At 52.7% G+C, this 20,434-nt stretch overlaps 1 protein-coding gene across 5 annotated transcripts in view; it reads right to left on the reverse strand.

The window, feature by feature from the left end:
- SPATA13 (spermatogenesis associated 13) overlaps positions 1–20,434 on the reverse strand; it is a 183,609-nt gene that overhangs the window by 20,399 nt on the left and 142,776 nt on the right. Inside the window, exon 1 of one of the 5 annotated variants that reach the window (XM_074377935.1) lies at positions 4,592–7,340. The exons of the other annotated variants lie outside the window; for them this stretch is intronic. Coding sequence (XP_074234036.1) covers positions 4,592–4,646 — 55 coding nt within the window. The 5' untranslated portion in view covers positions 4,647–7,340. Of the gene's footprint in view, positions 1–4,591; positions 7,341–20,434 lie in introns of those variants that run through there. 5 annotated transcript variants of the gene reach the window in all.

Genomic DNA, 20,434 nt, shown 5'->3' on the forward strand with positions numbered 1-20,434 from the left:
GTGTGTTTGTTGTCACTTAACATCTTCACTGGCAGACCAGGATCCGCGCGGAGACTTCTTGTGAGGTCGTTAAGGTTCACTCTTTCTTTTCCCTTTTGCAGTGGTGACTTTGTCATTTAGGGGTGTTTGACATGGTGTCCAGCTACTACGAACTCTCCAAATGTACTTCAGCAAAATTAGGAGAAATGAACATATTCTAATAATGAAAGAAGAACTTTACTCAGTGAATTCCCTTCCTCCCTGTCTTCCTTTTGTTCTAAAAAATACACAACGTTAAATCAAGTGTCCTGGCCGTCTTTCAGGGCAGAGTTCAGCAGTGCTACGAATACTCAAGCCGTTGTGCAACCAGTCTCCAGGACTTTTTCATCTTGCAAAACTGAAACTCTGTCCCCGTTAAACACTAATTCTTCCTCCTCCCTCACTGTTTGGCAACCGCCTTTCTACTTTCAGGCTCCATGACTTTGCGTGCTTTGCATGCTGCGCGTGAGTGGACTCGCACAGCTGCCCTTCCTGCCTCGTTATGGTGGAGGTGACATTCCACCGTACGCACAGACCAGGTTTTCTTCATTCATTCCCCTCCGAGGACCTCTGGGTTGCTCCTGCCTCTTGGCTGCTGTGAATGACGACACCACGAACGTGGCGTGCAGATGTCTCCTCGAGCCCCTGCTCTGAATCCTTCTGGAGGTGCTGGGTTGTGTGGTGACTCTATTTTAACTTTCCGAGGGGCCTGCACGCTGCTCTCCACAACAGCTGCCCCATTCTCTATCCCCGCCAACAGCACATGGGGCTCCAGTTTCTCCAGATCCTTGCCAACTGTATTATTATTTTTTTGTTGAGTAGACAGGTGTGGAAAAGCCATTTTTGGAAATGATCTTGTAGACACTGAGCACAGGCTGTTGCCGAGTGACATCGGTCTTCAAACCCCGCCCTCCCGGGCAGAGTAACATGAGGGCAGACGGGCTGTCCGAGGGGATGGCTCGGAGGTCAGAGTGAACGTGCACACGCACGCTGTGTCTGTGCCGCAGGCTTCCCTCCAGTGCCAACGTCACTGTCACGGCCAGCATCCCCTGGAAAGGCCGTCGCCACGGGTCTCACGGGGACTCGCTGGGTGCCCGTCCCCCTTGGCACCACCAGCCCCCCCCCCACACACACACAGCCCCATCTGAGGACTCAGCCTCCGATCTTTGCTGCCTTCCTGGACGCAAGCATCAGGCCGCAGATGGCGTCTGAGGGAGCCCCCGTCCACGTCCCCAGCCTGCAGTGGCTTCAGGAACACTCCTCGGGAGAGAACCGCATGCCTTCTTACAGTCAGGACTAGTGCAAACACACGAGAGAGGGCGAAGTTTTGTCAAAGAGGCCAACGGCGGCAGTGCCCACACTCCTCAGGAGGGCGACAGACGTCCTTCTGCCCGAGCCCGGATTTCACATCTGTGAGGGGCCGACACCCGACAGCAGCTCCTCCAGGGGAGTTTTCAGGACAGGACCCGTCGAACATCACCAACAGTGCAAACTTCATCTCACGACATGTGCGGAAGGCGGCGGCCTGATGTGCGCTCACACGGAGCAGGCCGCAGCCCGTGTCCTGGTGGGAGGGCACCAGGCCTTTCCCGTTGGGCTTATTTTTGCACCCTTAAGGGTGTCTGATCGGAGTGATGGAATTTCAAACGTGCACGGCCTTACTGGGGTCCTGGCTGGGCCATGTAAGAGGAGGCCCTGAGCCATTCGAGCCTCGGTTTCCCTTGGTAGCGGAGGGCCCTGTCCCCTCTCGCCTGTCTCTTGGACGTTCTGTTAAGAGGGACGAAGAGCTGGCACAGGGGGCGTCCTGCCGGGCACTGAACGAGAGGGCGAGGCAGGTGAACACTGATCACCGAATGGGCAGAACATCCTCCCCACACGTGCGGCTCCTCCCCGGGGTTTTCCCACGGAAACACAGGTCACCAGGGAAATTCCCGCGCTGAGAATCATCTGTTAAAAATACATGTTTTAGGAAACCTCCTGCCGACCACTCAGACTTCCTCCAGCTGGAAAGAAGCCCTTCTCACTTCCCACCTTCAGAGCAGAAGCGGCACACGCGGGAGGGCCGTGCTCAGAGCCCAGGGCAGCCCCCTCCAGGCCACTGCGGTGCCGCTGGAACCGCCCAGGTCCCTGCACTGAGGGCGACTGAGTGGGACAGACGCATCAGGGAGGGGGGAGGGGCAGGGGGAGACGGGCCCAGTCACAGAGTGGCCTCCAACGTGGCCGCCCGTGCCCACCAGCAGGATGGGTGTGGAGCCCCAGGATCTCTGTGCTCCCAGGGCCACAGCGGCTGGCCGGCCCTCGGCCTCCAAGCAGCTTCCAGGTCCTGGAAGTTCGCCTGCTGCCCGGCCTCCGGCCCAGACCGGGGCTACGGCTCCGGGTCACTCGGTGTCCGGCCGCGAGCCCTGGGCTTGACGCTGGGCTTGTCCTCGGGCGTGTTTCCTCCTCTTGGCAAGCTGCTGCCCCTCCCTGGCCCTGGCTCTGACCGCGCTGCCCCGTCCATCACGGCCACCCCGTGCCTCTGTCCTCGGCCCTCTCCTCTACCTGGCCGCTCCCTGGCAGCTAGAGCTGGTCTCAAGACCCGCCTCAGCACACACACTGGCTCCCAGCCGCTGCCCCCAGCCCCAGGCTGGCCGCACACACCTGGAGCAAGAACCCATCCGGTCCCACCGCACCCCCGGAATGCCCTCCCGGCGCGCACCAGGCACCGCGCTAAGCGCTTAGCATAGATCATCCCCTCAGAGCCCCGCAAGCACCCTGGAGTCCCAGCTGCCCATCGACACGGGAGGCAGCTGCAGCCCAGAGCGGCTGAGTAACTGGTCCCAGCGGCGTGGCAGGGACGTAACCCCAGGCCTGCCTGGCTCCAAAGCGATCCTGCCGTGCACCTGCCGGCGTCCTGGCCTCCGTGGGCCACAGCAGCCGGACAGAAGCCCCGCCCGGCCGCCCCTGGCAGGAGCTTCCTCCCCCGAGCCGCCAGGCCGGCCCGGAGGTGCCTGCACAGCCCCGCCCTCTGCCGCCCACCCAGGCCCTCAGACAAGACGGGTCCCCGCTCATCAAGCCCTGCGCGTTTCCACAGGCTGGTGTCACTGCAAGTTGGTGAAACATTGCACTTGCTGTCATTTCCGTCACACACACACCTTGCACAGTGTGTGTGTGGAAGTCAGTCCTCAGAGCACACGGCACCCACGGGAATGAGACTCCAGCAGGACTGCCTCCTCTCTTTGCAGCCAAGCTCAACAAAGGCCCTCGGGGCTGGGGCCCGGGAGCCTTAGGGGCACACGCTGGGAGGGGGGCTGTGCGGGGCCCCACGTGGAAGGTCTGAGCAGCTGCACGTCCTGGTGACACCAGAGCATTCAGCTCTACACAGAGGCTGGGCCTGGCCTCCCTCAGCCTCCATACAAGTGTAGGAGGGAGGCCCGGGAGCCGTGCCCACCTAGGACGGAGGAATGCCAGGGGCGGCTCCACCAGGCTCAGCAGCCACTGGAATAAACACACAGGCGCACCCACCGGCCGGGTCGAGGCCAGCTGGCCTGCATGCCTCCCTGCTGGGCACCGGGGCCACTGGGCCCGGTCACACAAGTAACAAGCACGGCCGCTGGGCAGGCAGGTCCGTGTTCCGAACGCAGGAATCACTGGGCAACTTTTTTCCCCCTTTTCCTCAATTTTGGTTAGTGAGATGGTGTACATGCTGGTCCTGTTTTTTTTTAATCCACCAGAAGCAGAAGCCCTAACCACGTTCCCATCTACTCTCAGCCAGCACGGGGAGCCAATCAAAACAAGGAAGTGGCACAAACCACACGCTGCTCTGCTCCGGGAGCCCCGCTGCCTCCGGCTTCACCCACGATTCTCATTCATTCCAGCCTGAGCCACTGGCATTGACTTAAGGCAAAAACAAAGACTTTCTGCAGCATCTTACTGCATCCACGGGTGGCAGGCAGCTAAAATGCTGTGTGTGAATAATTTCTTTCTCTTACTCCTTGTAAGAACACACAGGTTACAGTTTGTAACTAACGAGTGTGAAAGCACCACCTTCTTTCACACTCAGGCAGGAACCAGTCCAGCTGGAAACACTCACAAAAACACTGAGAAGCACGGGTGGGATAAGGCACCAGGCGATCACGGAATCGGGGGCCCCATCACTTCTGCAAACAGTCAATGACATCCTTCAAAAATCAGTTGTTACCCTTAAACGTCACACACCCCAAATTAGCAAGTAACACTGTTATGTGCCCCACAACAGGGATAAGCTCCTGTGTAAGGAAAGTTCATGTCAGAGAAGCAAAAACCGGCCAAGAACCAGAGCCATAACTCATACAGGAGAGCCCACACTTGAATCTTACTGTTTTCTGTTTCACACCAACTGCGATGCCATGACCACAACCGGTTTCCCTGATTTACTGCGTCCACACCTAGAACTGCCCTCAGGACATGGGACCAGGACGAATGAACTTACACACACACGCGCACATGCCCCTGACAAGCAGCAGCAGTAGAGAGAGAGAGGTCTGCAACTTGCAAGGAAAGAGTGGAACAGACAACACAGCCAGATGCGAGAACTCGTTCTCGGGGCACGTACCCAGGTGGAGGCTTTCCAGGCTCCAAAATCTTGCTACTTCCCCTCTAGCTACCATCCTTCCATTTGAAAAACAGCCACGTTCAGAGCGGGGCCAGGGTGTGACTGAGCATCTCGGAGAACGGCTCGGGCTCTGGCTGCGGAAAGGGCAGAAATCGCTTATTCACTGCTCTGCCTCCGCGGGTGAGCCTCCCTCCCAAGCCAGCCCGCTGAGGCTACAGCCCCAGACGGCGGCGGCCAGGGCGGCGGGAGGAAATTCCTAAAGCAAAGCCAGCCCGCGTGCCGGCCTATCAGACGCAGCCGAGCCTCCTCCAGGTGGGAGAGGGGCGCCCAGAGCCTAAAGGCACCTGTGGGGGGGAGGGCGCAGCGCAGGGGTGGAGTGCCTGGGTTAGCAGAGTCCTGGGTTCTGTCCTCAGTACTTCCGTTAAAAAATAAAAATAATCATAAATAAATCTATTCACCCAACCTCCCCCACATACACAAAAACAAAACAAAACAAAAAAGAAGAAAAAAAAAAAGGCATCTGTCTCAGGGGAGAAAAAGCAAAGAGGTCACTCAGTTTAAAAAAAATGGAGACTTGCTGGCAGGGCAAAAATTTGGGCTCTGATGTTGCACTACATTCACCATTAACTTGTGAAATCACTTTAAAAGAGGGATTTTTGTTTAAAAAATATATGTGAATACGTGTGCCTTTCACTACATGAAACAGGCAAACCGTTACTATATAAAATGTCCTCTATAATGAAGAAACTTGTTTTTTTTTAAGAGGCTCTCACTAGATGGCCCAGGTTGTTTATTTCCGCTGTATTTTTTGGTATTTTCCACATTACGATGAGCAAGTAACATTGTGAAACGCCAATTATTAACAAACAGCGTGCGTCCTTCAATTTCCTCATGACAGGAAGACGGTGACTTTTTAACTCTTGAAGCAGTGAGATCTGATGTGCAGAATAGGCATCGCATGGTTGGCTCCCAATAAATGCTTAAAAAATGAGCCCCGGGAGTGACTGTACCGTCCATGGTGGGGGACCCTGTCATCGCTCAAACCTCCGGGTGCGCAGGGTCTGGCCAGCACGGTGGGGACAACTGGACACAAACAACCCTCTCAGAGCTCCGGAGAACAGATTCCAAGTTTAGAGCAACCCTGGCACTTCATGGAGGAGCAAACATGACCTCACACTGCAGCGCCTCTGACGACCTGAGGTCCTCAATTCGGCGCCGGCTCGGGGAGCAAAGCTGCGGCGACGGCGCCACGCTGACCACGCACTTTATCCGAGGCTCTGCTCCCCTTGCACTGTCCGTGGCTACGTCTGCTGACTCGGTGCAGCCACCTCACATCCAGCCAAGGCTCCAACAATCCACAATGAAGGCGAAACCTGCACACCCGTGCACCCCGCATATGCATACACACACACACACACTCACAAAACCTGACCGGCTTCAAATCTACCCCTTGCAAGTATTTTTTAAAAATTATTTAAAAGAGTCAACATTTTTTTTAAAACAATGGACAGGCAGTTCATTCAATAGGGGTGTATCCATTATTTCAAAAAGGTAGTGTTTCATTAAATGACAGACTTAAAAGACTCCTTGAAATCATTTTCCAGAGCAGACCACTCTCCGAGGTTAAGGCTTCCTATATCCCACGTGGAACAGTCGTGCAGTAACAGTCCATGAAAAATGTTTGACAACCAACTACACCTACCTCCCGGAAACCACGTCCAGGTACCGACACCTGCATCACTTTAACACAGAATTTCCCCTTCTCATGTGGCCACAAAACTCCCTTTTTACAATAACGTGTATTACTACCCCAAAGTGTGGTCCAGAGACCCGCAGCACTGGGGGGCCCGGGAGCTGGTGCAGATGGAAGACCCCAGGCCCCACCCAGGCCTGCGGAGCCGGAGGGCAACTCTCACCAGACCCCAGACCCCAGGACACTGAAACGCACACTCGGGTTTGAGAAGAGTTGTTCTAGGCAATTCAGCGAACTCTTGGCTGAGACAGCATCTTAGATGCCGGCATGAATTTTTTTTAAATAATAAATTCAGAAACTATTGAAGACATGGCATCAAAGAGTAGACCTGGTTTTAGTTAGAAGTGAATGAAGATGTTAATAAAGAAGCGAAAGGCTGAATTTGAGACACAGAGCAGTGAAACGTGGGTGCCACTTCTGATACGTACCCTTCCTGACAAAGCTTAAAGCCCAGCAGGAGGTAAACAAAACCCAGAGATCTTTCCTTTTCCTTTTTTTTTTTCTTTTTTTTTTTTTTTTGGTTAAAACTGCAAGTTTTCAAAAAGAAAAAGATCTCTTGGCCACACCTCCTAGGCACGGTCTTAACTCGGGGCTGGTGCTCACGTCCACGCTCCACGGGCAGCTGGCGCAGAGGACAGCTTCTGTTTCCCAGGGACTTCTCCTAAATCCAGAGATGGGGTCAGGGCACTAGACTAAGATGCTTGGAATTTTAGGATCTTAAACCAAAGGCATTCACTAAGTAAACTTACTTTACTGCACACACACTCAAAACAAAAATAAAGATAAAAAGAAGGGGAAAAAAAGTAAATAATCAGACAAAAACTGCATTTAAAATGAGACATCCTCTCAAAGAAAGCTGACCCAACAACCCTTCTAAGGTATTTTTGGAAGAAGCTACAGAAAAGGCTTGACTTTTAGCTTTGAAAAACTTTTTAGCGATGAGAGCCTGTATTTACCAGATCAGGAAGAACACTGCCACAGACACCTTAAGCATAGCTGAAGGAAGTCACCCCCCTCGTCCCCCGTCCCCACCCCACTAATCTATTCTCCACTACAGGGCCAGAACTGGGACGTCACCAACGCTGGCAGCACTGGAGAAGGAAGCAACGGATTAAGCCCCATAGGAAAAGTGGAGAAATTCAAATTACACATCAATATCAAACACTGAGAAACCAGGGAGGACAGAATAAAAGCTGGAAACATGTGGGGTGCTGGGTCATTTTTTATTCTAAGGAAGTAGAAATTACAGCTATTTAAGACCCCCGTACATTTGCACACGTAGTAGTGGAAGAGAAGCCCCCCAAGGAGGTGAGTGAGCAGTGGGACCTTAACCTCAGGCCCGTGGTCACTCCTCTGCCTCTCCAGGAGGTTTCCGGGATGACCAGGTGGTCCACAAGGGTCCATTTAGCTCCAAATTCCTGGACTCTTCTTAAGTACCACAGGGCAGAGACTCTCACGTGACCACCCTCTGATGCTGTGCGGAAAGATTACCAGCCCCGGTCATCCGCCCAGCAACCAGAGTTTCCCAGCCTCCTCGGTGTCACTGGAGCAGCAACCTGCCTGCACGGCACAGAGACGGCCTTCACCTGGGGATGTTCTAGAATGTTCTTTGGCCCCCACCACCACGTGCTACAGGACAGGCACAGGAAGGCAGGAGGTCCCGAGGACAGAGCCACGCTCTTCTCTGGTGCATGGCTGTGATCAGTTTTAGAAAAATGAGCTCAAGGCTGGGCCCAGGTCAGAACCGAGGATGCCCCGCCTCGGCCCCACCGAGCCCCGGCCCACACCCCACACCACCCGACCACCCGAGATCGAGGGCAACAGGGCGAGGGTTGTGTGTGTGCTCACTCGCCCCCGACGCTGAGGCGGCCGCACTTCCTCCAGCTGGAATGCGGGGTTTCCAAACAGGAAGCAATCCGCTACAGTGGCCAGCAGTCACTGCCACCAACGCCCCGTCCACCAGCAGAAATCGCCTGGTATCCAGGGGGATCCCTTTTCTTTTTCAAATGGATTTAAGAGAAACATTATTAATCAACAGGGCCCGGCCATGCCATTTTCCAGAGAAACATAAGGAAACAGAACACAGACACTGAACGTGACACAGCGTTTTCTACACGGATGGCCGGACAACCGCGGACTCGGGCTCAGGGAGCTGCTGCTCGCGCTCGGCTAAGGTGGCCTTGGGTCTTCCTGAGCCTGTTCGGCGCCTGACTCCCCGCAGACGGGGCCCCAGCACTCAGCCGCACAGGAAGCCCAGCGCGGTCACAGGACCGGCGGAGAGAAGCGCCCCCGCGCGCTCACCGCAGGGGATGGGGAGGAGCCTCCTGCGCCCCGGACACACTCGGCCAGAAGGTCCTCTCTGGGCGCCTCGGGTGGGCGCCCCCGGTGACCCCGCCCCGGCCCCGCCTCTCCAAGAGCCCTCCGCAGCAGACACTGGCCCTGGGCTCTGACTGCAACTTGCAGACCAATTCAGAAACAAACACAGAAACTGTCCTTCAAAAGCAAAGGCGCCACCTCCACGTTAAGACCAAGACCTGTTCTGTCTTCTGTCAACGGCTTGTGGGGTCTTCGTCCTTCAAGGCCTGGTGCACATCTCACCTCAGTCTCTGTTTATCCATTTGTCTTGAATCCCCAGGACGGAGCGTATTTCAAGGCTAACAAGAGCAAAATCAACAACGGATGAGTTTCTCCCGTTTCTTTGTTTTAATCAAAGGCAATTATTGGGGTGTGGTGGTCTCAAAAACTGGCAGACAGGTGTACCTCTCTGCACGTAAATGAAACGTGTTGTGTTTTGTGATGGAGAAGCGTGGTGTCTCAGGGGAGCAAGGCAGGCTTTCGAGCCTGCCTCATCTGGTTTCAATGCCAGCTCCACTCCCACAACTTCCATCTCTCTTGGCTGAGCAAAGGAAGAGCTGAGCCGGGTATGTTTCTAAGCCTCAGATTCCTCAGGGGCACCGGGGATGGGCACTTGGTGCTGGTTTGCTATGTGTTTATTAACTCCCTGGCTTTCTTCCTGACTCAATATTCTTTCTTTTCCTTTTCTCTATGATTTTTTTTTTAATTGCGGTATAGTCAGTTACAGTGTGTCAATTTCTGGTGTACACATAATGTCCCAGTCATGCATACACATATACTTTGTTTTCATATTCTTTTTCATTACAGGTTATTACAAGATATTGAAATAGTTCCCCATGCTATACAGAAATTTGTTTTTTATCTATTTTTATATATATATAGTGGTTAACATTTCCAAATCTCAAACTCTCAAATTTATCCCTTCCTACTCTCTTTCCCCTGGTAACTGTAAGATTGTTTACTATGTCTGTGAGTCTGTTTCTGTTTTGTAGATGAGTTCATTTGTGTCTTTTTTTTTTTTGAAATTCCACATATGAGTGATATCATGGTATTTTTCTTTCTCTTTCTGGCTTACTTCACTTAGAATGATGATCTCTAGGTCCATCCATGTTGCTGCAAATGGCATTATTTTATTCTTTTTTATTTTCTCTATGATTTAAAAAGATTTTTTTTAATTGAAGTAGAGTCAGTTTACAAGGTTGTGTTAATTTCTGGTGTACGGCACAGTGGTTCAGCCACACACACATATGTACCCCTTCTTTTCCTTTTAAAATCCAATATCTGCAACTTGGCACTAGACAGATGATATTCTGAAGACTTCTGTAACTCTGGTGGTTCAGAACGACTGGAACAAATTTAAGGTTTAGAACTGAGACTGTTTGAAATGGTAGACGATGACACTTTTAAGAGATTGCTGGAAACATGTTTAAAAAGTTTATGATGTTTTTCTGAGAGAGGAACTAGAGCACTGTGTCCCTCTAAAAAAAAATCTTGATTCCGGGCGAAGATAAGGCTGAGACAGCAGCTGAGACCAGTGCTGCCAGAGCTGAGGCACCCCCGAGGCTTGTGGGCACTGTGGTTGGAGGCGCCGCTGTCCGTCTGTGCAGTGTTTCTGCACACGGAACCCTTTCAAGGCTTCTAAATTCGTCTGACTGTGGAATCCACACTGTCTTGGTGCCTAGTCAGCAGGGAGGGATTTCAGCGCGGACAGGGTCACCTGCCCAAAGACAAGCGAACAGAATCATCCTGTGTCACAAAAAAATACAACCAGGGCCCGGGTTCCGTGGCGCCAGAGCATTAAGCGGGCTGGGGGCGTAAGAGGGTGCCAGGCCAGACCCACGCCCACACCTGACGTCGGATACTCCAACCGGCCTCCCGAGAACTCCGCTACCATCGTGCTCCGTAGGTGCGGAGCAGGTGCCGCCTGATTTTGTATTTTCTGATTTATCATCGAAAGAAAACTTTTGCAAAGCAGTTGCACAAAGAGATAAAGAGACAATAAGAAATCGGACCAAACGGTTGTATGGCGTGGTCAAAATCATCCCAAGGCATCACATACACACACGCACACACACAGACACAGACACACACACACCCCTCAAGACCTGCTGTTGCTTTTCTTTTTTTAACTTTTACCAAAAAATTTAGAGGCATCTCTGGGTAATACTTCGGGGACCCCTGAGATAAGGCCTGAAATTTTGGGTCAGGAGAACCAACAGAAAACATGCAGCCGAGTTACTTTCTTCTTTCCTAACAACCTGAGTACACGCATTTCCAATTGGTTTAACCTTTTCTTGGGGGATACTCACACAGCATGTCGTTCCATATAGACGCCTGGTGTCCTAGAGCCTTACACATTAGTTAAGGGACTTGTCTAAGGTAAACTGCTGGCAGTGCAGCTGAGTAAGTAACTCGGACCGCTGGCTGTAAACATGCTCACTGCTCATCACGAGCCTTGTCCCCGGTGTCATCGATGCTTCTCTTAGTTTAGTTCTTTGCAATAATGGCCGCTGATATCCACTGCACGATGGCTGTGCACCAGGTCGTCCTGACACACCTGGGGGGCAGGCGACAGAAACACTTCCCATCACAGATGAGGACGTTAAGACTTTGAGGTTAAGTAGCTGGCCAAGGTCCCAGAGCTAGTTAACAGAGGACTGGGACTCAACTCGGCTTTTTTGACCCAAAGTCCTGTTAGTAAGGAAATTAACTCTCCTAACCATCATTAGAACAGCGTGCCGGAATAACCAATTAGCAGTAGAATCAACAACAACAAAAAACTGAAGGAAAGGGAGAAAATCCTATTTTCTTTGTTCTGACCAAGTGAAAAATCTGAGTGTCTTAATAAATTTATTAACTTCACTGCAAGACTTATCCAAAAATATGCTTCAGTAATTTCTTACAATGTATTTAACTGAAAAAAAAAAATCAAAGTTGAAACGGCATAAACCCTTACAATTAAATTTCCCCACTTCCTTAGTGTTGGGGCGTTAATCACATCGTAACTCTCAATCAAGGAACAGGAGCTTTCTGATGCAAACTTAACACGGCTATTTCTTTCAAAAATATTTAGTAAAAGTAAACATTGACACATTCATATTAATGAGCTTTCAAATACAGTAACATAAAATCACGACTGTTTTTTAACAGGTAGCAAAACAAGTAGTCTTTAACCAGCCCTAGCTAGTGGGAAATTTATGGGAAATTTTCAGCTATAAAATCAGAAAACCAACACAGATAAACAAAATAGATAAAACACCTCCTTGCTCACGCATGAAGCCTGGACTCCCCCACAACCTTGCAGCCATCAGCACCGAGCCCGGGCCCTGCCCTCCCACTGAACTGAAACTGTTTACCTCCAAACCGACAAGTTCCCAATTGCGGCTGAAGCCGTGGAAAATGCTGAGTGTGCCCGACGTGACCCTGGGCGCAGGTGACCTCGTAACCATTCCCTCCCTGGAGCCCCGCATCCTCTGACACCTGGACACTACTCACCTGTCTGCCCGTTCCTTCTCTCTTGTGGGTTCCTTTCCCTTTCCAGGCCGGCCAATTCGGGCCCTCCTCCCGTTCCATGCCCACCCTCGGTGATCACACTCCTTGCACCAGCTTTAAGAGCAGCCACCGGTTTGCTGATGACTCCCCGACCGTCCCCTCTTGGCTGGGCCTCCTTCCTCATCAGACCCTCGTGGTGCACGCAGCCATCCCACCCGCACCTCCCCCTCCACGCGGCCCCCCACCTGGTGGGCTTTTCTCCTACGCTCCCCACCACCTGGGCGTCATCCCCCAAAACATCTGGACAACTGCCTGACCGCCACATCTCCGTTTCTCCAGTGGAACCATCACGCCCCCAGTTCAGGGCTCTGTCCACTGATAAAGCAACTGTCTCCTCCTCCCGTCTCCAGGCAGGCCCACTGTCTAGCCAGAGATGTCACCGAACGCCAGCCTCTTCACCCCGCTCCACTGAAAGCCGTTCTGCAGCTCTGCTGCCGCAGAATAAAGCCTGGCTCCGTCATCACAGGAGGCCCTGACCGGGCAGGCCCCTTCGACCTCCAGGAGCCTGCCTCCTAGGCCAGACCAGCCTCTCAACCTGCCCCGAGGCCCTCCTGCCCAGAGCCGCCCGCCACCTGAAGGTCCCGAGTCTAAAACGTCACACACGCATCCGCGCCCCAAAACACTTCAACGTAAACACACAAAAGGGCAGCTGATTCACCACCTCTGCTCTCACGCAGGACCAGAGGTCTGCGCGTGTGATCGTGGGCTGGAATTCTGCAGGTCACACCCAGCATGGTCAACCCTGACTTCCAGTTCTGGCTTTAGACTAATAATCAGAGATGCCTGTGGAGCGTTCTGACTACGGATTCCCTGGTTTTTCCTTTTTCTTTTTTCAGCTGTCAGTTCTCATCTAATCTGACAGAAAACAGTTTTTTAGCAATTCACCTTTACCAAGTCTCCTCTAAGTGGTCACTGTTTGTAGACGTGAGTCCTTTCAGTCTCTTGTTTACATTTAATTTGTTTATTCAACTGGACAAGTTCCATGACTATAGTAATAACCCCAACTGCCAGAGACTGGTATGGAGTCAGGCCCTTGACTTCTCAGGACAGGATCAGTTTTTTGGGGGCGGGGGGGGGGGGTCGCCCCGTGAAGAGTGCCCATGATCACGCGTGCGCAGCTCTGTCTGCACAGACGGACATAACTGGATGTGCACGCAGGCGAATTAAGAAAGTTGGTTGGTTTTCTCGAGGGCGCGCCTCTTCTCTGGCTCCCACTGCCCTGCATCTGTCCCCTCGGCCTGGAACACACCTCCTACAACAAGCTTACTCTGCCTCCCACCCACCCTTCAAGCCTTACCGCTGATGCTCTTTTCTGGGGGACAGCTCTGGACCCCCAGGTCTGACTCACCTGCTCTGTGTTTACCCCACCTCCCTTATTGCTCCAAGGCTTTGTGCATCTGCACACCACCCAGGAGGTTCCAGAGAACAAGCTGCCTGCCCCGGGCCAGCCAGCCTCTGCCACACAGTCCCACTTATAACAGGGCACATATAGGGGCACCAAGCAGGACTCTGTGGGGCCTTCCCAGGACAGACCCCTCCCCTGTATCGTGATAACAGTGTAGGATGCACATTTTCTGAGTTTTTCAGATGCTAAAACCACCCCCAAGTGGAAAAAATTAACTACTTGGAAGATCATGAGCGCAGAGCCCCCAGACCTTCTGGCACCTAAGGACCGATAATTACCGCCGCATGAAACAATCAGAGCACAGTGTGCAAGCTGATCACAGACACTGGGACTCCCCTCCCTCAGCTGGCCTTACAACGTGCTTTGCTGAAATCCTTCCAGGAGCTGGGGTTTGGGGGTGGGGGGCACAAGCCACCTGCACTGCTTGCTCAGCCCCACAGTAAACCTTTCTCTGCTCCAAACTCTGACGTTTTGGTTTATTTGACCTTGCTGTGTGTCGGACACATGAACTTGCAGTTGGTACACGTATACGTGTATACATGTGGGTATGTGATGCAACATCATAGAGATTTGTTATGTGGATCAACACACATGAAGTATCTCCTAAACCAAGAGCATATTAAAAGCCCAATTCAGAAAAGTTTCAGAGCACTTTGGACATTTCCTGAAACACCACTGTTTCATTATGTCCTAACGGCCCATCCTGTACAATTTCCTAATAATATTAAGCTTATCAACTTCATAATACAGGTGAGTACACTTGCTTTTACAACCAATACTAGTTCCTGAGTGGGGGAAAAGTAAATTAGCACACACATACGTCTCAGCATAAAGTCAAACGGAAGGGAGGGGAGTTGCAGATGTGGAAGCAGCTTCCCCCAAGTGTTCTTGGAAACTCCTGGGCCTGAAAGGCAGAGGGCCCTCTTGGCACATTTGTTTTTCCTTTAGATGAACAAACCTTAAAGCTGTGTAGGATACATTCACCAGATGAAAGTCAGGCCGGCGTCGGGGCCGAAGGCGGCGGTTAGGAGAAGCGTGCGTGCAGGACCCTGCGTGCAGCCCCGCCACGTGCAGGACCCCGCGTTCAGGACCCTTGCGTTCAGCCCCGGGCGCGACGCCGCCTCCTCCAGCGTCTCTGACACGTGGGCCTGGGCGCGCGGCGGGGGTTCCGGAGGAGCCCCAGCCTCCGGCCGCTCCCGCAGGACTCGGCCCGGACGAGTCCCAGACCGGCCTGGGCTGGGCTTGGGGGCGCCGGCGAAGCTCCGGGGCGGTCCGGTCCCTCCGCGGGGACGGGAACAGAGGAAGAGAAGAGGGGCAGGAACTCGCGCGGGGGAGACGCCGCTGCCTCGAACGTCCCTCCGGAGCAGGCCTCCGCGCGCTCTCGGGCAGAGGGGAAACGCAGTGTGCTGGCGTCCCACTACTAAGCGGTTCACTTGGGAATTTTAGGTTGTCCAACTCCCCACACCTCTGGCTGTATTCTCTGGACCCCGATCAGCGGGCGTGGGTGCCGGCCGCAGTATTTTTCTCCTGCTTTCTCACTGACAGCAGAACCGGGGACTTTCAAAACCTCAGAGTGGGTTTTCAAAATAGCTGCTGCCCCCACCAGCCACGGCCAGCTCTGATGGCGTCACAGAGAGGGTGGCCCGCGCGTAATTCCGGTTATTCAGTCCCTTGTAACACAAGGTGTTCTTTACATACCTCATGCCTTTAAGGACTGGATTTTTGGGCTGTTTACTAATGAAAAATGTACATGCGTAGTTTAGAGTTTTATACTCCATTGTTGGTTTTTTTAAATTTCTGTTTATTTTTGTTTTACAACCCCATTGTTAACAGCTCAAATTATGACATCATTCAGCTGAAGACTGAGCAATTGTCCCTGGAGGGACAGACTGGTTTAACTTGATCTTTTTCCTAGCTTGCAAAGTGTCTATATCCACAAGAAATTAAGATTTGGAAAAAAAAAATCAAGAAATACTATGAGTAATTTAGAAATATTTTTAAAAGCCATTAAGAGTCTAATCAAGTCAATGCATCGTGTTTGTCTCTCCAGAAAGTCATTTTCTCTATATTTTTTTTATAATTAGTTATCAGTGTACCTAATCTTCTCATTTTCTCTCCTCTGTTGTTCGGCATTATTACAAAATAGTGTAATACTTTTTGGTTGAGTAAAAGGCTTTTGAGAAGTGGAACAAGCAGATACATTTTCAGTGGCATACCCACACCTACTGCTTCGATGGCACGCTTCATTCCTTTGGGTGTGGCCCAAAATTCCCCTCAAGTGTGAAAGCTAAGGAACGAGGTGTCCTCCTCTCCGGAAGGCATTTGAGATCATCACCCGGTTTATATCACACGAGAAATCTCATCTGAACTCCACGGCTGGGAGGCGTAGAAAGAGGCGCACGAGTAGACAGGAGCGTAAGAATTTTCAAGGATGATGAAGTTGAACTTCTGATCCAAACAGACGAGTGAAGGGAGGGCGAGTGGCAGGAGCCCGGAGTGAGCATGTGAGAATGCGGCGCAAAGGCTGCGATGGAAAGAGACGTAACAGAAAAGTATCACAGAAGAAAAAGGCAAAAGGCAGCAAAGACGGGTCCCTAAGAGAAGGGCGTCACCACGCAGGCGCGCTCGGCCCGCGCACCGCCCGGGTCCAGCCTCGGTGCTCCGATGGCGGGGAGCTCCCATCCCGGAACTTGTCAAAGGACCCGTAGGCGCCACGGTGATTCGCGGTCGAATTCCACGACGCCGACACCACAGCCGCGCAGAGGGCTGGTGTTACTCCGCGTAACCTTCCCACGCGCGGCGGGAGGACAGCGCGGAGCACGGGGGCGGGGCGGGGCGGGGCGGGGCGGGGCGGGGCGGGGCGGGGCTCTGAGCGGGAGGGGCTCCCGTACACCCACCCGGATGAGGGCTTCATTTACTAAGAAAATCTGAGAAATTTTAGTTGTGGGCACTTCTTGACTTGGAGATTTCGAGAGCACTTAACTAGGGAGGGAGGAGGAAACACTTTCATTACTTTTAAAAGCTTTTACTCTAGGAAATTGCAAACCCAAGAGCAGAGAAATTATACGATGAACCCACAAGTATCAATATTTTATCAGTTGCTTCCCACTCCTTCCCAACAACTCTGGCTGCTTTAAAGCAAATCTCACATGTATCACGCGACCAATATTTAGTCAGTGCCATCACAAACAAGGACTTAAAAATACCTGTGCCACCATTATCCCAGGGAACAAAATTAATCATTCTGTCTCTGAATACTCAGTCCACGTGAACATTTCCCCACTTGTGTCAGAATGACCTTTTTACACCTGGTTTGTTGGTATCAGAATCCAAACAAGGTTCACACACTATATTGTTTACCAGACGTAATTTAGGTTAAACCAAATTTGTCCCTTTCGGTGGCATCCACCGGGGATTTTGCATTTAACACATGAGTCCGGGAGCTGGGCGTCATTCCAGCACTTGGCTTGGGTGTAAACCAGGACCCAGCTCTGCCCACTCATAAAGCAGCTGAGAGGTCAGCTCTTGGCGATGGGAAAGAAGGTGTGTGAAGTCTGGCAGACCCGTCTGTTAGGTCTCATCCTCCCGGCCTCGTCCCCCAAACCAGACAAGGGAAGTGGCAACTCTTCTAAGCAGCGTGCTGCTGATCTGCCTGGGCACAGGGAGCCAGTGGGAGATGCTCCTGTGGCAGTGGGTCCAGGCCCTCCAGGGGGTGGGGGGACATCTGCCCAGGAAAAATGGGCATGGCTTCTGCCCCAGGCAGCCCGGCCAGCTGGGGTCCGGGGGTGGTCTGACCCACATGATCTCTGGCCGTGCTGACATTATCACAGGGTCCCTGGGGACAAAACTGAGGCATGACTCCTCTGTGAAGGTACTGCCTGATTTGTGGGGCAGGACAGCTCCACATCTGGTGAGCAGAAGAGGCACGTGGACCACCGTGACAGAGAGTCGAGGGTCCTCACTCAGCTCTCAGACCCACGTAGATTCCCAGACTCAGGACTTCCTGAAGAAGCAGAAGCCGGGTAACCGTGGGGTGGGTGTCCCGGGACTACAACTCCTCCTTCTGCCTTCCCGGAAGGGTTCCCCCACCATCTACCTGGTAACTGTGCCCCCAGCACTAAAACCTAAGCAATACTCTCTCTGAAATTTCTGAAACCAGAGGACCTCAGTAGAGGGGTCTGCTCGTGTGGGTTCACGGTTGGGAACAAATGGCTTGGCTGAGTGGCTTGGAGGAATCTGGAAAGAACCAAATGGGTTGTGGCCTGCTTTGGGGAAGGCGTGTGATCAGAAGTATCAGGATAAACTCAGAGCAAGAGAAAGCATTTGTCCCACGGGCATCCTGTTGCTGAAGAGGCTGTTGGAACAACTGCGTGGGCTGCGCGTCCCACTCGGCAGAAGTCAGTGTTTGTCTGGTCATCTCGATGCTTCCTCAGTGGGTTCAAAAAAATAAAATGGCCATGGTGGCAGAAACAGATGCCAAGTCCGGGCTAAACCACAGGGCGTCCCCTCCACAAAGTTAATGACATGGTTCCTTAAAGGGACTGGACGGCTACTTGTGGAAAACGGATTACAGTGGACCCTTTTCATAATGGAGGGGTGGACAATTTGCCCTGACTGGAAAAGACACTCATTCCAGATGGGATTTGTTTTCCTCACCCATCGGACCTCTGCTGGAATCTGGCTGAAGGCTCCTGCACCGTCCCTGGCTCTCACATGACACGGCTTCTACCCGAGGACTCCCCAGAGAGAGACAGCAGTACAGGGAGAGGCCAGTGTCCACGGGTGTCACTACCTCCCCCTCGTGCACCTTCACCCAGAGGGGCAGAATCACACCAGACGACCGGGGGTAAGAACAGCAGAGTTAGGAGGCGGCTGGGGGACACGTGTGGATGTGGCGGTGCTGTCCTGGGTGGGTAGGCGCACGGAATCAGTGACTCTAGGTGATGTGCACCCGTAACAGGAGACATCAGTCCGGAAAAAAGAGGGCAAACACAGGGGGTTTACGACGACTTAACACACAGGCAAAGTATTTTTTTTCCATCCAGTAACTGCTCCGTCAAAACTGAATTGATTCCCTTAAGAGAGAAGCCCTCCCACTGGAGTTCACAGCCCCGGCCCTTTGGAGTTAGACCTGAGCAGGCCGTTCCCCCCTCCTCGTGCTCTGGGAGCCTAAGCACCCAAGGAAGACCTGGGTGTCTTCTGTGGTCACTGCCACCATCACCTCTCAGCTGGACCCATGCAACAACCTACAAACCCGCCTCCCTTCCACTGCCCTCTCTCCCACAAACATCCTTCTCTCTAAAGCGCACATCACAGCAGACCAGTCCCCAGCTGGCAGTGCCTCCTGCTTCACTAGGAGTAACCCTTTCTATGCAGCCTCTCCCAAGGCTCGCCGGCTGCACCGTCCTCTCCCACCCTTGTCTCCTGAGCTCCACATCCTGGCAAGAGGCTGAACCTCAGACACACCGAGTTCCTGCCAAACTCTGGGCATCTGACATTCCTTCCGCTGGGACCTCTCCTCCCTCAGATCTTCGCCCCTGCTCATCTTCCAAGTCTCGGCTCCAGTGTCACCTCCTTAGAGACCTGAGGTCACCTGCTGCCACTCCCGCTCCTCCTCCTCCTCATCACCCACCTTCATCTTCTCCAGAACGATCACTGGTGCCTGAGCTCAGCCCACTTACCATCTACTGAATCTGTTCAAATGCCAGAACATAAACGTCGTGTGACGCTTTATCCTCTGCTCTATTCCAAACGTCGAAGAAAGTTAGTGCCTGGCTCACAGCTGATGCTCCTTTTTTTTTTTTTTTTTTGGTTTGTTTTGTAGATTCACTGATTTTTGACTAAGAGGGGGATGAAGGAGACAGACGACTCTAAGCAGGCAGGACCACTACCAGCTCAAGACACATCAAGTGAAGGCTTGGAGCAGCTTGGCTGGCAAAGACCAGCACGAGGTGGGGCACCAGGCAAAGGCTCAGGGAGCAAACAATGGGGACTAGACCAGCAGAGTGAGAAACAGCACATGCAGAGGAGAGGAGCACTCTCTCCCGGGGTCCCATATGTGTGTCCACGTGATATCGACGTATTTCCTATTTCCTTTCCTCTCACCTCTTTCCACCATGGTAAGGGTTCTGCTAAAATTTATTTCTGGATATAAACACTGGAAAGGCATTGCAGTGGGACTGGAGAAGGGGTGGAATTACTCAGAGATCCTGGACTTGGAGACGTTTGCAGTGACTGGTAAGCCTCTGGGCTGCTTCCCTCCAGGGAAGGAGGGAGGGGGTTTTAATAAGACACGGAACAGGGGCATCATGTTGAGATGATCATCTTTGAAAAATTAGTTCCTTCCACCTGCTTTATTTTTCTTTCTGATGCCCCCCCCCCCCGTCTTTACAGCTACTTGCTCATTTCTCATTCCCGCCCTAGAACATACGTGATGCTGGGGCTTTGCTGTGCACACAGCTGGCACTCGGCATGTGGTAGGCAAACCCTCAGCAGAGACTGAATGAGCGAAGGAGCCAGTGGGGGCCTGTCCAGGGTCTAGGTCTCTTTCCAGCACCACTTGGATTTCTTCTGGGGGAGTGACTTGCCCTCCACTGCGGTCAGCCTCAGCGCACAGGGAATCCACGCACCTGCCTCCTTGCACGGAAGACAAGGGTCCAGCCCTGGAGGATCCCATCTTCTCCCTGTCCCCGTGCCCCCAGGTCGTGGGCCCACAACCTGAGCTGGAGACGTGCACCCTCATCATGGGACTCTGACTCTGGAGTGATGGAAGGACGGA

Source organism: Camelus bactrianus, chromosome 14 (assembly GCF_048773025.1).
Source record: "Camelus bactrianus isolate YW-2024 breed Bactrian camel chromosome 14, ASM4877302v1, whole genome shotgun sequence".
NCBI lineage: Eukaryota > Metazoa > Chordata > Mammalia > Artiodactyla > Camelidae > Camelus > Camelus bactrianus.